Below are 17,979 nucleotides of genomic sequence, written 5' to 3' on the forward strand. Positions count from 1 at the left end.
GTTGCTGACTCACCAGGGAAGGAGAGGCATAGACACATGTCCTACTCCCCTCCCGTGCAGTCCAGCATGGAACCAAGAAACGAGAACTATCAGTCTGTTAACACCCATGCTGCCTGATACCAACATAAAATTTTAGTCTGTCATAGGGCTCAGCCGATGATTGGTGTATTTCTCAAGCTGCAGTAGCTCAATCACTCTTGAAGTCAGTGTAGGGAAGACCCCAGGAAATTCTTTTTTTCCCCTACTGGGCTGCAATATGGGCATTAACTCTCCAACAATAGGAGAGAGCATTAAATGAATTTTCATAGCCCCTAGGATCTCTCAGTCACAGAGATTTAAAAGACAGATGAAGGCATTTGAAGAAAGCCTAAATAAGGAGGTTCAGAAGAGAGCCTTCTGAGCAGGATGCTGAAGGAGTATTTAATTTGGAACCACACTTCCAGTTTTCAGAACAAAGAATTTCTGACTGCACCTGCTCTCCCTCACCCTACCCTTCCACCCCCATATACTCCTGGAGCATCTGCATTGCTCTGAAAGCACAGTGAAAAATATATTATAGACACCCTCCAGCCACACCTTTTGATACAGAAGCACATGGCATCACATACCCCTAAAACACAGGTGGACAAAATGCTGCAAGAGCTCCTCTTTCCCATGCCCCACACCGCCCCCCACCCCCACACCTACCTCCTGCCCCAGCTTTAAATAATTCAATTTTTCGATGGGATTAAGAAAGCCTCAGGAAAGGATTAAAAAAACAGTGTGTAACATGCAAAGTTTAATCAGGCACTTAACATTTTTATTTACCTTTTCTATATAAGCCGCTTTAGATGTTGAATTTGGAGGCAAGTTTGACTTGTCCAGGTAGAATGCCCTGAAAGAACAAACATAAAAAGGCAAAAACGTGTTAATTGTTTAAACTCCTGAACAAAATGTATGTAAGTGACTATTCTTAGACACCATCCTTTTTCTTTTTTTTTTTTTTTTTTTAATTTAGTGCTGAGAGGATCAAGGAATAGTACATGGGTAAATAGGCACTCTCACTCTTGCTTTTAAAGTAATAAGGAACATTTTTTGTTCTGGAGACAAAAACTTTCCCTCTGGCCTTTGACAGTACAGTGCAAAATTGTAATGTCTAGTTAGCAGAAAAAATGGATATGAAAGTGATTTTCACCAAAGCGATCCATTAAAAGATTGGTAACAACTGTCTAGATTTTAATAGTGACTATGGGAAACTTGGCATATGAACACTGCCTGAGCCTCATGCACCACAAGCTTTTTTATTTTAGATGTATATAACTGAAAAAATATAAAACCAGAATCCCAAATACGTTACACAGTACTGAGAGTAAATGTATACAAGCTCACAGTATAAACAAAACCCCCAAAACCCTACAAGGAGCAAATATGCATATAGAAGCAAAACGGCATTTGCAACATCCACTCATGCATGCACATGCAAATAAAAAACAAACTGCCTTTCTCTATGATTTCTGCACACTGAAAATAAATTAGTGCATGAAAGGAAAAATCAAAGAAAACCGTTATTTACTTATTTACTTGCAGAACACAAACACGATAGAGAAAGCATATTTACTGTATCAGATTTATCTATTATGTACTAAAGCTCATCAACCCACTTTCTTCCAGTTCCTTCTATAATCTTTCATTTATCAGTGAATAGTACCAGAAAAGGTTTCTATAAAATGGGTAAATGCAACATGCACTGTTTTAAAAGACAAAGGCTGGCTAATTTCTGTGTGGCATAAAGGAGACTGATATTTTGTACAGAGGGCTTCCATACTATCCTTCTCTCCTAAAACAGGAAGACTTGTTACTTAACACCAGAAAGGAAGAACTTTAGCACAGGAAGCACAGAGCTCTTCTGTGTCCTTCAACTCAGGAATACTAGAGGAGTATTTTTTTTCTTTCTACCTTACAAGCAAATTGCTCACCAAAGATAAACGATCATTAAAATGTCTCATAGGCAGAGGAAATATCCTGCATATCTCCAGGATAAGATCACAGTTTCTCTGCCTCTGCAGCACTGCTTAAAAAAAAAAAAATATTATTCCTGCCCATGACAGGGGGGTTGGACCAGATGATCTTTAAAGGCCCATTCCAACCCAAACCATCCTGTGATTCTCTGATCACAAAACTCATCCTGCTGGTAGAAAAGCTCCTGAAACCTGCTGGGGCAGCTGAAAATAGAAACACCTTGTAGGCTTCTCTGCCTGGATGAGGCATCCAGTGAGAACCAGGCAACAGCTACCACTGCAGCAATACTGTCCAAGGTTAAAATAAAACACACCAAGAAAAACCACACTGAACTATGGAATGCGTAGGAAAAAATAAAACCAAACAGATTCTCCAGTGGAAACCTCAGGGTATCACTATGATGCAGCTTCACTGCCTGTGCACAAGGAACAGACCTGACTAAAGGTCACAGCTGACCCATGACCCAGGCTGGAACTATGTGGTAACCAAATTTCACTTGCAATAAAATATGAAAATAAACACTGAAAAGAATGCATCTTTGCATCCTAACTCTCAAATGACAGGATCACCTGGATTCTCCAGTCATTAAAACACTGATTCATATAACATGCATGGTTAAAAATCACTCTCCCCACCGTTTTATGGTTTTATTCCTCAGAGAAATTATTCAAATTGTTACATACTTGCAGGGTAGAGGTGCAGCCTGCAGATTTGAATAACCTTTTATTCTTCAATAATCTGGAATAACTGAGCTGATAAAAAAATCCAGCCACCTTTAATTCTAGTCTATTTTGTTTGTCCTACTTTTGCAGTTTTGAAAAGCATCTTCTCCCAAATTTAAGGTTTGAATTAATCCCCTCTGAAAGCACAACAAAGCTAATCTAGTTCTGTTATTCCATTAAGCCTGTTGCATGATCCCGAATGTACTCTGTGTCAAAGGAAGCTGGGGAGTATTGGAAGGAAAAGAGGTTTGCAGAGAAAATTACTCATAAATCACTTTGAGTGGCCACAGAACATAAAAGCTACCTCAGCAGCAACAGACCAACCTTTTTCTTTGCTAGGAAAGCTAAAAAACAAAGCATCACTCTGCCATCCACCGAACATTATCAGACTGAAAGCCTATACTGTTTTTTCCTGCCATGCCACAGGAAAATCTGATTCATTCAGAATCTGTTCAGCACTCCCATTCTCTTTGGACTGTTATTCAGCAAATTCAGCTGCATTAAATGAAACCAGAAACCAAATATAGAACAGTACACACATTAATGGAGTACATGGAAAATAATCAACTCGGAGTACAAAATGAAGCAACACGGACACTAGAATGGGATATACAATTATAGGAATTACTCCATTAATTCAGTCAATTATTCATTAACCTAAAAAACAAACAAAAATCAACTATGCACAACATTAATTTTAAATATCACGGTACCCTATTACAAATGAAACTATTCCCCCCAATCAGATAACACTCCCAGATGTTTCTCAAGTGCTTTATTTTTATTGCTTTTCATAAAAAATGTCTTCAGTATTTTACAGAACATGACAAACTGTGGACAGCATATAAATTTCCAAAGCACTTCACTTAATTACTAAATGCTTGTTAAGGTCCTTAATCATTTTTTATGGGAAAAGTTAATGGCAATCCTGGCATGGGGCCCAATTTGGACAATATTTTCTAATCCATTTGAAATGAACAAGAATGAAATCATAGTTCTTTGTCTGCAAATGTGATGCTAGTTTTGCTTCTATAAGCCTTACAATTTCCCTAAGCTGTAGCAGAAAAGCCTTTCTTTAAAAAAAGGTAGAAAATCCAATAGGCATTAAAACTATGGGGGATTATTGCTGTGTTCCACTTTTGTAAGACATACCCTATGTAACAATGTCAAATAAAGGAACAAGTATCTCAGGGAAAACTTACACTGGCATGAGGTAACAAACATCTCAGGGTTCAAAAAGAAAAATCTGTCATAAGATGAATGCTTTCCCAAGATGTTTTCCCAGAATTTGAGTACAAAGGAGATGCAGAAATATTGATGTTTTCTTAGTGAAGCATTTTACAGGGTACCCTCTAAAACTGACCTGGTCACATAAAATCCTGGACATTTGAAATACTGAAAATTGAACTCTACAGAGGCTGCAAAACTGCAGAGACACACATTCCTGAGTAACTTTGTACATGCAAATAATTCAAGGAAAGCCAGGTTTCTAGTCTTACTCTCCATTGGTTGTTCCAGGAAGCCCACAGGGTTATCCTAGATGTTGACCATCTCTTCTTCAAAACACAAGGATAGTGAAGAAATTATCGGAGTGGGAAAGAGGGGGCAGTGCAGGTAACTGGGTTATGGCATTAAATAAAAGCAAGTTGTGGGTCCTGCTCTAGAAAGGTTTTGCTCTGATGTTATAGTAGAGAAGAATTTAGTCTTTTATATTTTTATCACTGTGGCATATATTTCAATAAATTCATACTGTCTTCAATAGAAAGATGGAAATATATTTTAATTCTACTTGATTTTCAAGCCCATGTCACAAGACATTCAAGATCCTGTAGATAAGCATGGTCAGCAACATGGCAAAAGATACATCAGTACAGAGGTTCAGAGTCAGGAAGTGTTAGAATTACTGTCCCTAATTCTTTTCCTCAGCTCAAACTACAAACTACAAAGCATGTATTTATGGCATAGATAAAGAATATCTCTGAACATTTGTATATATATGCACATATACTTCTGTACTGCTTTAATAACAGTTCTGCATTCTGCCATCTGGTTAACTATATAGGTGAGCATGTGGATAGTATGCATATGATATATATGTATAAACAGACATTTAGAAATATATATTTATATATATATATATTCAATTGTTTCTGTAGTACAAAGTATCCATTGCAGAAAACTATTTGCCGTCACAGCAAACAAATCTAAAAGTGTTTTACATGTTCCTTCTACTAAATGGTAAGTCTCAATAAATGATAAATTACCAAGTACAATTACCCTCTCAGCCCATACTAAGACCTAGTGATTTTAAATAATGTGCCCTAACATCTATGTCAGTGGTACAATCCCACATACAGGGTCATTACTAGTTAGAAAAAGGTTTAATTATAGCAAAAGAAAACCTTCATGACATTATCACAATTTCAAATTCTCAAAGGGCAGACATAGCAATATTCTGACCTTTCACAACTACTATGCAAACTGAAGTGCAGAACAGAAAATTTTAACACCATGTAGCTCTGAACTTACCACAGGTAATTCATATTTCACATGTAAGCAACTCAGTAAACCCTTCCTTTGGCACTGGTGAGGCCACATCTCAAATACTGTGTTCAGGTTTGGGCCCTCACTGCAGAAGAGGCACTGAGGTACTGGAGCGTGTCCAGAGACGGGCAGCGAAGCTGGTGGAGGGGCTGGAGCACAAGGCTTATGAGGAGCGGCTGGGGGAACTGGAGGTGTTTGGCCTGGAGAAAAGGGGGCTCAGGGGAGACCTTCTTGCTCTCTACCACTGCCTGAAAGGTGGTTGCAGCAAGGTGGGTGTCAGTGTCTTCTCCTAAGTAATAAGTAATAGGAATGGCCTCAAGTTGTACCAGGGGAGTTTTAGATTGGATATTGGGAAAAAATCTTCACCAAAAGGGTTGTCAAGCACTGGAACAGGCTGCCCAGGGAAGTGGTTCAGCCATTGTCCCTGGAAGTATTTAAAAGACAGGTAGATGTGGCACTTAGGGACATGGTTCAGTGGTGGACTTGGCAGTGCTGGGTTAACAGCTGGACTTGATGATCTTCAGGGTCTTTTCCAACCTAAACGATTTTATGATTCCTGGCTTACTCCAGGCACAAAGAGACAAACCAGCTTTTGTCAGTCTAAGCAAACAGAACCATGGGAAACAGTGCAGTCTATTGGGAGGAGGATGTGACTGTAAGGTGAAACAAGCAAAATACACAGAGAAAAGAGGAAAATAATTCAATTTAGTTATGCACAAAAATACCTACAAGTATAGGGGTGCTAAGAAAATTTCAAGAAATGAAACTTAACAGCCTTCTTGGCAAGTGTTTGCTTTACCGGAGTAGACTAGGAGCATGGTTGGGACACAGACTTTCAACCCTTGAAAACCAAATTCCTAAGAAACTGGACTCTTAGACAGAGGGGATGATTCTTCATAGTGCTCCTCATTTCCTTGCAAGCTTGCAGCACCTGGCTAAACTACTGGTCTCCCAGCAATTTAAATTCTCTCCAGTTTGTGAAGAGGGCGTTTTGAGGACTTGGTGTTAGGATGAGTACAAGTATCTGAGGTGCAAACAGAGAAGGATGGTTGCAAAGGAGCAGCCCAGCAGGCACATCACAGTCCTACTCTCAAGCCTTTATAAACAGACAAGCAAGGAATCATTGAAATGGGAGCACAGAAATACGAAGACAGAAAGTCATGGATGACAAAACATGGAAAAAAATACCGTTTGCTCTATGTACTGCCCACTTTTTACATGCTATATTTTAACTCCTATTTTCCAGGAATCTAGTCTCCAGCATTTCTAACTACTTCCAAGATCACTTGAAACAATCCCACTTGTGATGTGAAAGGGAAGTTCTTGGGCCACAGATCAGTTACAGCCACCTTCCAGCTTCTCCCATCGCTATCCAAACAGCCAAATCCACACTGAATGCATTAGTACTAATTGCTTCCACATTTGCCTTTCAGACAGTAGATGTCTCCTTTTTGGCTCCTGATATTCCAGACATGGAATACACTGTTAAAAAAATACAACATGCCAAAAAATCACTGTGTGGTCAGAGTTTCTACTACAGCTACAAGCTGTACAAGCTGCAGGCTTGGGCTGGATTCCTATCAGTGACCAGAAGCGAAAGAAAAGGCTCCACCTCTGATCACTGTGGATACGTGTTCTCTGTGTTTGCAAAGGATAAAGCAAGCAGAATGAACAAGATGTTCACCTCGCTGAGCAAAGACTCAGCATATATAATCTATCAAGACACACAAATTTCAATTTCGGAACACTACTATAATGAATACTGATTGTGCTCTGTCAAAAGCTTCAAGAAAGAATGAATTTACACTCACAGAAAGAGCATAGCACTGGAAGAGAAGAAAAAAAATACCCCAAAACTAAATTCAGAACACCTGGCAGTATCTTTTAGACCAGATAGACAAATTTAATTTACTTTATCCAGGATCTCTCTATTATCTCTCTGGCCTTGCTTCAGTTAGATGCAATGAATCTTAATTTCTGTTCTACCTAAAATGCTTCCCATTATGTTCATCAGGAGACAAATTTAGCTATTATTTCCTTGTTATGTCCTTCAGAGTAAATACTTAATTTTCAATCTCTCCTTCATACAGATTTTGCATTTAGAGAGAGTTCAGCCATGAGTATCTAGTTCATTTGGAACCGCATCTTAAAAATATAAAAGTCACTAGATTTCCAATTTTTATAGTAATAAAACCTACATGATAAATTTGTGTATGTAGCACTGCAGTCCAGTTTTACTGTTGCTTTTTTTAAACACAAAACAATGTATCAAATACCTAGTATTGAAAATAGGAAAACAGTTTTTCACTGCTTTACAAATGTTCCACTGCACCAAAAAAAAATATTTTCACAGAATCACTCTCCAAAGCCTGTAACTCTCCTCAGGTTACTCTTTTCTGAATCTGACGGCAATGACAAAAACTGTTCATGTTGCTCATTAACATGTTGCTCACTGAAGTGGACAGACACGAGGGAAAGGAGAGTAAGACTAAAATCACAGGACAACAGCGGCATAAGGACAGACAACATAAGCTTCTTAACCACATGAGCAATTTGGTTTGGAAAAGCTTGGCACTGGAAACAATGGGGGAAGGAATCTGCCAGTTTGAAGGTAGCTTTTAATGCATTTATTACAAGAATTGATATATGATCCGGTCTTTGTGATAACACAGGTATTGCCTTGAGGACCCATCAGTTTGTTCCAGAGACAGACAAGCTATTTCTTTCATAGTAATTAACAATCTCTAAGTGGATCTGTCCTTTGTGTCATTGTATCTCACTTATACCAAAGCAACTACTAGAGAATTTTAGTTCAGCCTGAAGCCATGATGCCATCACATGTATTTTCTGCCTTGACTAAATTATACAGGATACAGAAAACATCAGCCTGCCAAGAAGCCTGCAGCCTGAAAGGCTGCTGTGCATGTATACGTGTGTGTATAAATAAAAAAGAGGTTCTATTCCTCAGACAGATTTTGTTCCATGCTTGCATAAATTCTAGGGGCAGAAATAGTTTCCTTTTCTTGTCTTTTTAAAAATTAAAAGAAACAAGAAAACCCAACAACATGAAAACCTCATGGATTATAACATCCCTGAATGAAGAATTAAGTTTGCTATCATTCTGTGGAGGGCTACTTATGCCATAAAATAAATACAGGAGGCTTCAGACACAGAAACTGTTTGAAGTTACATTGTAAATGAAACACTTTAAAATGACAAATATTACATTCCACATAATCAGATGTTCAATGTAATGAGGGTAGTTAGCTAAATCATTTGTCATTAGATTCACTGATTATAATTGCTTCCTTAGCATAACAGACTTGCATTTACCTCCTAAAATTATATCCAAGAAAGCAGCAACATAGCGGAAAAATCCCACCAAAAAAATAGCCTTTCCCCTTTAATACTTGCTTTAATTTTTCTTTTATTATGGCTGTACAACAGGCTACAAAAGAAGCTGGCAATAGCCTTGGACACAGCTGACTTCAAAGAATAGTTTCAAATCACACAGAATGGCAGGCTGGAAGGAACACTTTTTCCAGACCTTCTTTGTCTATTGATGCACAGGCAAGTTAATTACTATACAGTGGTAATTAACACCCACACCAGTGGTGGGGATGGACAGCAAACCTCAGCTGTCTTTCCCACAGCATGATCCTATCTTTGGAGTGCAGAACTGGGTCATCATACAGTCAGGGGTGTCACAAGAAAGTGCCACGCTGGGGATAAAAGAAGTTATGGGAAAGTAGAGCTCTCCTAATCTCACCTTCATCTATTATTTTGCATATTTCACTCTGAATATTCCAAATCCAAGCAACCATAACATCAGGAACCAAATGTTGAAGCTTTTTAGATGCCTATATGCAAGCATAGATGCTGAAAAGGCATTGGAAATGCTTATGAATCTAAAAGCCAGTGATTTCTCTAATTTTTCATCAGCTAAAAATTGTTGCATAGACAGTTTTGGAATCCAAACAGGTATACTGATATCCAGTTTTAGGCACCATAGTTTGCTTTTGCACTCAACAATGTGCAGCAAAGCATACTGCAGAGACCCAGAAGCTGGAAGCATATTTGGTAGATCCACAGCCCTGCACCCCACTGAATGATCTGTGCCCTAAATATCCTCTCTGCCTTTGAGATACATCCCTCATATGCACAGACATATCCAGGAAAAAACCACTACAGAGCAGATGTGCTTGGACTTTTTTGATTAAGAAGCTAACCAGGAGCACCTGTAGAAAATTGCATTTTAATAGAATGTCATAGGAAGGACCCCATTTTTTTCCCCAGAAAGAGAGTTCACAGACACCGGGGCGGGGGGGGGGGGGGGGGGGGGGGGGGGCGTGGAGAGAAAGAGAAAGAAAAAAGACTAATCTAATAAAATGTCAAATACTCGCAGAGAAGGGAAGACTGGAAAAGCAAGCTTTCTTACTACTGTAGATGGAAAGTCCCATTCTGGGCCATCAAGTCCAAACCTCTGCTAACTTGGACCAACATTAGAGAAGTTGTCATTCCTACACTCATCGAAGTCCATTTTAAAAAGATGGGTTAATTTTTGCAGGAAGCTAATCCAAAACCCAATTTCTCTGAGGATTAAAACTGTTCTCATATCCCATTAAACGTTTTATCTTACTTAGTCCAAGGACTGGCTGAGTTATGGCCATTTAGCTAACCTGTCTGTCAGGTCTGTCCCAGCTTCCAACGAGTCTGCATTGCAACCAATCTTTTGGTCGCAGTAATAACGATAAGATTTATTTCCATGCAATGTAGTAATAACTACCATACTGAATCTCACTCTGCAGGAAAGAGACCTTTCCCAAATATAAAAATTATATTCAAAGGACAGACTGTATTGTAACTAAGTAATTCTTCAAGCAGTAATGCTTCACAAATGACAATTAAAAGTTTACCCTCGTGCTTTTACAATTACATTGCTCACAATCTGCAAGAGAATACTTAAATCAACCAAGCAGTCCAAGTAAATACATTGCATTTGTGAGTTTTCGGTATTGCTATCAGCATTTGTAGTAGATACGGATTCAAACACCATTGTGCCCTGTGCTGCTGAAGCAAAATGGTCTCTGGTATCTGTAAAAGCAAAAGGACTGATTCAGAACGGAAAGAGCCTATTTGAACAGCAAGGAGTACCAAAGGAGGAAGATGAGGGAAAAGTGGGAGGAGGCAGAAGAATACAGAAGGGGCTCACTTAACATCAGCCCCTGTACAGGTGAGACACACAAGTTCTTTCTGGTCCTCTTCTGAATTAGAAGACAACTGCTGAGCTATCAAACACATAGTAATAAAGATCTTTAAAACCTTTGCTGACCTAATTACTTTCACTTAGCTGTACTGCATGTTTCTCTTTAGCAAACAATTTGATGAAGTTAAATTTATATTGCTGGCAACTACTAGCACCAGCTCAACTTGCAAACTGAATTTGAGCATAAATTTCTTTTCCTTATCAGTGTCAGAGAAACAGAACTGGTTAACTATAAAAATAAGTGTAATCTGACTGTGAAAAAGAAATCCAGCATAATTAAGAATAATTGTGGGCCAGTTGCTGAAGATTTCACAGCAGTTTCAGAAATCTAATAAACTAAGAATTGCTTGGGTTTTTTTAAACTGACTTTTTTTTTCTGATAAAGGACATCCTACATACTGCTGGGGTAGGGGGTGTTGCCTCAGAAATTGTAGAAAAACTCCACTTTAGCTGGCCACATAATAAAAGTTCCCTTATATTATTAATTAGATTAAAATAGCTAGGGTTAAGCATATTACAGAAGATAGAGGGACATTCTTTCCATTCCACATAAGCATGAAATTCTATAATCAATCTTCAAATGTCTTTCATGCATTCTCATAAAAATGATAATCTTATCATTACTATTTCATAGTTGAGGTAGTATTTGCAAAAGCCCCAAAGCAAGAACCATGAAAGACAGAAGTTCTTATGATGCTCAAATCAGTGTCAAAGAGGACAATTTCGCACCTGGATTTATTGTATCACTTCTGATACTGTGAAAAAGCTGGTCACAGTTCCACAGTTACAAATGAATTTTGCAATAAAATCAAGGATTCAGCTTCGTGACTTTATGACTTTATATTATGGATAAAAGTTATCCTTCCTGAAATCCAGTAAAAATTTATTAATGTATCATAGAATGGTTTGGGTTGGAAGGGACCTTAAAGTTCATCTAATTCCAATCTCCTTGCCATGGGCAGGAAAACCTTCCACCAGACCAGGTTGCTCAAAGCCACATCCAATCTGGCCTTGAACACTTCCAGGGATGGGGCATCCACAGCTTCTCTGGGCAAGATGTTCCAGTGTCTCACCACCCTCACCGTAAAGAATTTATTCCTAATATCTAATCCAAACCTACGCTCTTTCAGTTTAAAGCCACTAGCCCTTGTCCTATTGCTACATGCCCTTGTAAGAAGTCCCTCTCCAGCTTTCTTGTAGGCTCCCTTTAGGTACCAGAAAAAATGGATCTTTTTATTCATTCAGATAAATAATTTGCAAATTAATTCTTTTTAATGCACACATCAGTATCAGATTTGTCACCCAAAAGACACTACATTCCTTAAAAATTTTCTATACTCAAACTAACAAGATGTTACCACAAGAAATTTAGAAGTAGCTGAGCAAAGGTACTACTCATTTTTAATTTTGCTGTCCTGCTTGAGTACATCCCCAGTAAGGCCAACATCTGTGTTTGTAAGTGGGACCATACACAACAAAGTGGTCTCATCTGTTTCACATCATTAGAGCATTATTATTTAAATGTGTGAGGAATAAGAGAAGCTGAACTTGTCTCAAGAGTTCTCATCAATAGATGGCTCAGTTGTAGTCTCACTGCCAACCAGTGGTTTCATTCCCACTAGTTCCCACCCTCTGTTCCCATTACTTTTTCCTTTGCTGTTGCTCCCATTTGCCTTCTGCTGCTGTACCAATGGAAAGACTACAAGAAGTTCATTTCACAAGCAAGCAATGCATTCCTTTTCTATGGAGAAAGAATGGTTTATGGATTGTGCCTTGAATGACTTATTTTATTACCGATTAGGTGGTTCTGCACAGAGGATTTCCTCCATGTGAAGAGTTTAAGAGAGTATTATTGCACTTGAGTATGTTTCCAGGGAATATTCAATTCCACTTCTTTGTCCTTTAGAGCAATTATCCAAATGTTAATATCTTTTGCTGCTGTAGTTACGTTATTAGATTCTCTGGCCAAACACCTACACAGGCTAGCAAATGGCAGAACAAGAACGAAGCATCTGCTTTTCTGTTTTCCTTCTTCACATTATGTCAGTGAATTCCTGAAGCTGTTTGTGCCTCATTTGAGAAATGAGTAGAGTTTACCAGAAAGCAAACCAAAAAAATCAATTACTGAACATTCTCATTGGGCATTAGATGGCTAGAAAAAAACCCCACCAGTTTTCCTATTATTGTGACTAGACACAGCTACCCACGGTAATTTTTTGAATGCTAACTTTTTCATAGTAACTTCTTGCAAAAGTAGGCCTTGGAGGTTAGCAACTGATCAGAACTGTGAGTAACACCACCGTAAGAGGAATGTACCTCATTTGAGCCACAGCACGAATGGAGGTCCTAACACATGAGGTAAGCAAGGTCAGGGAACACTACAGCATAAAGTCAGGAAGAATTTCTTTTAAGGATTTTCATGGGGGCTAAATTGGGCCTATTCATAGAAAAAACTGCACAAAAAGTCTTGCCTTGTCCAACTGATAGAAATTTCTTTCCAACAGTAACTGACTTCATCTAGGCCAAATACTGGTATGACCAAAGCTTTCTGTAAAACTGATTTATAACATAAGCCTTGTCAACTAAATACTCAGGAGGAAACTTTCCCCGCCCCCCCCCCCCACCCCCCCATTGGAAGTTCTAATACAAGAAGGTGGAAAACAAATACTATCTTTGTCATTAACACAGAAGTGCACTGACACAGATGTCACAAATAAATGAAATATACAGTACTCACTGAATGCAAACAGATTTAAAATCATTTTTGCTAAATAGTACTGCTTAGATTAAAACAGAATCTAGAAAGTCCACTGCTCTGTTAACACATTAGAGAAATACTTTTGCAAGATCATGAACAAAACCTTCCAAAGACAGGACTGGGCCAAGAGGTGAAGGAATTGGAGAGACTCTCATTTATCCTCTTTCCTCTTCTGCACTGTCCTTAACTTCTTTTAAGACCTATTCTCTGCTGCTTTTAAAAGCTGCCTAACAGTTCTAGTGAAATGATAGTGTTTCCATCTGATTCAGGAATTTCAGAAATTAACAGATGTGATTTTACTGCAGTCTTTTGTGCTCCTTTTCTTCTACTCATGCAAATAAGAGTACTCAAACAGGCGTTTTTCACCAATACAGTGAGATGCAAATGGTCTATGTACATATCTTTATTATTTTACTTCACAACTAACAGGTTATTTTGTATACCAGAAATTCTGGTTTTATGTGCAAATTCTTAAAGAAATAGTTACTGAAATACACAGCTGCATAATTTTTCTTATACTGGCAAGTATGCACTCTGTAACTCGTACCTGAAGCTGATGCAAGTATCCAAATATGTTTATATTCCCGTTAGTATGAGGGGGAGCGGGGAGGAAGATGCATAGCTTTGAGGAAACAACACTATTTTTAAGTCCTATTCTGTAGAAATTAGATAAATACGGTCTGCAAAATCAGATCATAATGTTTAGCAGTATTCATACTCCATTTGTGATCACGTAGATATTTCCTTTTCTATATGCGTTAGTCCAACAACCTGGAGGCAACTACAGCTATAGCTTTCACGGCGAAACAAATTTTTAACAAGTAACTTAACAGTGCAGAAATTAAAAAGTCAGAACCATGAGTCTTGGATCTTATTCAATCATGCACCAAAAAAACCCCACCATACAACACACTTAAGTTTAAAGATGTGTCATAGAAACTGAACTGAGAAGCCGAACTTGGTAAACCAATCTCAGGAATGTTGGTTTATTACCCACCGTAGTTTCTGGTTATACTGCTTGACTTTTTCTAGTGAGGCTGCATTAATCTGAGCTTGAAATTCTTCTACTGATACACTGTCTCTGTAATAATATCCTTCCATGCTCTCCAATGCTGTGAAAAGAGAAAGGAGAATGTAGAAGAAAAAAATCAGTATTAAATATTTAGCATTCACCTTCTTCGTAGCTTTGTTCGCACACGGGTGAATTATTTTTTAACCTTGAGGCAGTGACCCCACTGTGGATTGCTGAGCTGTTTCTGTATGTCATCAAATTCATACAGACCACTTTAAGGTTTCATTTACAAGAAAAAACATATTTCTTGCCCTGTGTAAAATATAAAGGAGAGCCATAGTTTGAGTTCTGTTTCTCTAATTAAAGTACTTCTGCTCTGTGAATGCAAATGTGGGTTTTAGTTCTGATATATCCTGGAAGAAAACTGTAGAATGAGCTGGGGTAGAGGAAAGGGATTAACATACCAGCTACTTTCACAGAGAGACCTAACAACTTTGGAAGCCCAGTTTTGGGAGATGTGGAGCACTGGAACCTCTGGTTATTCCCACAGATAATGTGAATGCTTCCTTCCAGTCCAAGTAAAGCAAACTTCTCTGGATCTCTAAAAATGCCCTATAAGCTCCTTTTCAGGGATCAGGTAAGTTGGTAAGTTTCTGAAGTCAAATACTTGATTTTGACTACTCTTGCTGTATTCACTTCACCAAAGCAAGGATGAATATTGCAACAAGAACTCAGGAACTAAACAAAGACTCCCAGTAAAGGAAGGATTGTATTTTCATACGATCCTTTTCATATGATCATTGCACAGAAATTAAAAGGAGGAAAAAATGAACACACTACCACTCCATTTTGGGATGCTCTTCCTAGCAGTAGTTTTTCAAAAAAAAAGAAAGAAAAAAAAGAAAAGTTTAACCTTTTCTTTAGCCAAGTCAAAGTAAGTGTTTGAAAGGTTCTCAAGAAAATTCAGACTGAAAAAATCAAGATCTTCATGTTAAGAGGTTAACCTTATTACAACACAGAACACAGCCTCTCCTCTTGTTTTTTTTGGGGAGAAGTATTAAAGATTTTACAATTAGGAACATTGCCACTTTAATGATCCCTACATATTCTAAGAATTCATCACCCTATTAGAAAATGCAAGCAATAAGCAGAGTTCTGATGGAAACATGCTGCTGTCTTACAGCTTCAGCTGCACACAGAATATTAATTCTGCTTGTACTGCTTAATATGAACAGTTAATAAATAATTCATTCATTGTGAAAGAACATGCAAATTGCACTCCCCTTCTGTGCTTTCAGAGTTTGTAATTCTACTTCTGTGCAAAAAATATTAAATTTCAACAGTCAGACTTGCTTCTTAACTTCCTTGGTGCTAAGTCACACCAGAAAGCCCCCACAAAAATATCCGCTGTACTCCATTTATAATAGCATGTTAGTGCAAACACAGTTGATAACCCATCCAGCTTATTTTAATGGCATAAAGTTGTTTTTATTCAATTAGATTCCCAACCGGGAAACTCAAGTCATCTGTCGGGACTGGCTGGAGCACATAGTTCTGCCTGTACAGGCACTGTGGGGGACATGCTCACAGGTGCTGGCAGAGAATCCCAGTGTGTGCTTTGACTCTCTCCTTTCTGAGGGGTTTAACATTTTTCTACCTAATATATTAGAAAGCTCTTTTGTAAGGATGCTTTCCTTACAAACATGTCTTCAATGGTATTCTTGAATCCAACTTGGTCCATTATGGTCTGAATAGGAAAAAAAAATGGGAAGGGTGAGTAGGCTCAAAGGGTTGTAGCAAATGGGACATGGTGTACCTAGGGCCCCGTTACAAGCAGAATATAACAGGGATCTATATTATTCAACATCTTTATCACTGACATGGAGGAGGGTAAGTCAAGTCTGCAGCTAATCCCAAAATGGGAGAAGCAGAGGATATACTCAAGTACAAGGACACCCAGAGAGGGATCCAGAAAGGCTGAAAGAATGGGCCAGCAGGAACCTTATGAAACAGAACAAGAAAAAATGTCAAGTCCTGCACCTGGAAAGGCAGAGCCTGAAGAACAGCTCTGCTGAGAAGGGCTTTGGGGCCATGTTAGACAGCAAGCTGAACATGCAGTGTTCTCTGGCAACCAAGAAAACCAAAAGCATCCTAAACTGAATTCACATAAGCATGGCCAGTACACTAAAAAAAGTGCTTGTCCTTACTTCACTCAACACTCATTAGATAGCATCTTGAATACTGTGTCTAGTTTTGGGTCCCACAGTACACAAAAGCTGTTGATCAACTGGAAAGAGTTGAGCAGAGGGCAAACAAGATGGTCATAGGCTTGAGGACACAATCTGTGAGGAGATACTGAGGGACCTGAGTTTGCACAGCCTGTACAAGTGATGGCTTTGGCTGGGATCTACTAGTCAAATGCCATTAGCTACCAGGAGGTCAACAAGAAGACAGAACCAGACGCTTCACAATGCTGATGGGACAAGCTGCAATGGACATAAATTGAAACAAGAGATGCTTCAACTGGATAGAAAGAAAACACTTTTTCACCATTAGGGCAGTCAAATAGTGGAACAGGTCACCCAAAAGGTTGTGCAGTTTCTGTCCTTCAGTGTTTTCAAGATCCTACTTGATAAACACCTGAGCAACCTGATCTAATGTCACAGTTGATGCTGTTATGAGCAGAAGGTTGGACTAGAGACTTCTTGAGGTCCCTTCCAATCTGAATTTTTCTAGGATTCTATGAAAAACTAAAAAATGTAAAACCGCTACATAATTGAGACTAAGTAGCAATTTTAAATAAAACGTCTTTAAATTAAGCTTATTTATTACTGAGATCTCAATTCTAATGCAGGAAATAGAGAAATCTGAGTGCCAAGAGCAATACCTCAATATTCTCAGACTCCAGTCCTGCAAATCAGGATCCATTTGAATGTATACACTTAAGTGTATGGTTGCACAAAACTGTTATATATGGGGAGGGATAAATAATATAGCCTGGGTAAACATTTAAAAACTTTTAAAAATGTCTACAGTGCCAATCCTGCAAATATATAGACTCGTAATTTTAGGCATGGAGTTAAACAACACAGAATGGAGCAACACAGAGATAGACGTGTACTGACTTATGCCTTGGGTAAAATATTCCAAACCCATGATTTTGCAAATGTTCCATTTGAAAACATCATAATCTATTGTATTTCAGGCAGGAAACAGCTTAGTTCTGTTAAGCTTGGGAAGCAAGAATTCACTTCACAGAGGAACTTACAGACGATTTCTACATTTGTAGCTAATAAATTTCAATTAAAGTTGGAGATCTACTGAGTTACTTTGATGGCAACTCAGCCAAACCTCACAGGAAAGAAGTAAAAACTAAAATCCCAACTAATTCATTAATGAAGAAAAAAAACCCTCAAAATAATGATTTAAACACTTGGATTTAACTTCTTATCCAGGAATTCTTTGTCTTGGAGCCTAATGGACTATTGTGGAGGGGAATTCTTGAAAATTAAAGAAATTTGGTATGATGAAGAAAGAAGAAATCTTTTGTATTACTGAAAATTATTAAAATATCTTTGCCCTTTTCCTTCAGCTGACTACGAAGATGCTTATCCTAAAACTAAAACACTTCAGGCTTCTGGAAACAGAAAGGGAAAGAATTCTGCAAAGTAAGTTCTAT

The 17,979-nt window shown here is 38.3% G+C and overlaps 1 protein-coding gene across 2 annotated transcripts in view; it reads right to left on the reverse strand.

Moving 5' to 3' along the window:
- PREX2 (phosphatidylinositol-3,4,5-trisphosphate dependent Rac exchange factor 2) overlaps nucleotides 1-17,979 on the reverse strand; it is a 180,906-nt gene that overhangs the window by 27,714 nt on the left and 135,213 nt on the right. For both annotated transcript variants that reach the window (XM_055799729.1, XM_055799728.1), the window contains 2 exons: nucleotides 14,286-14,400; nucleotides 808-874 (listed from right to left, as the gene is read on the reverse strand). In XM_055799729.1, coding sequence (XP_055655704.1) covers nucleotides 808-874; nucleotides 14,286-14,400 — 182 coding nt within the window. The remainder of the gene's footprint in view (nucleotides 1-807; nucleotides 875-14,285; nucleotides 14,401-17,979) is intronic.

Source organism: Falco peregrinus, chromosome 3, assembly GCF_023634155.1.
Source record: "Falco peregrinus isolate bFalPer1 chromosome 3, bFalPer1.pri, whole genome shotgun sequence".
Lineage (NCBI taxonomy): Eukaryota > Metazoa > Chordata > Aves > Falconiformes > Falconidae > Falco > Falco peregrinus.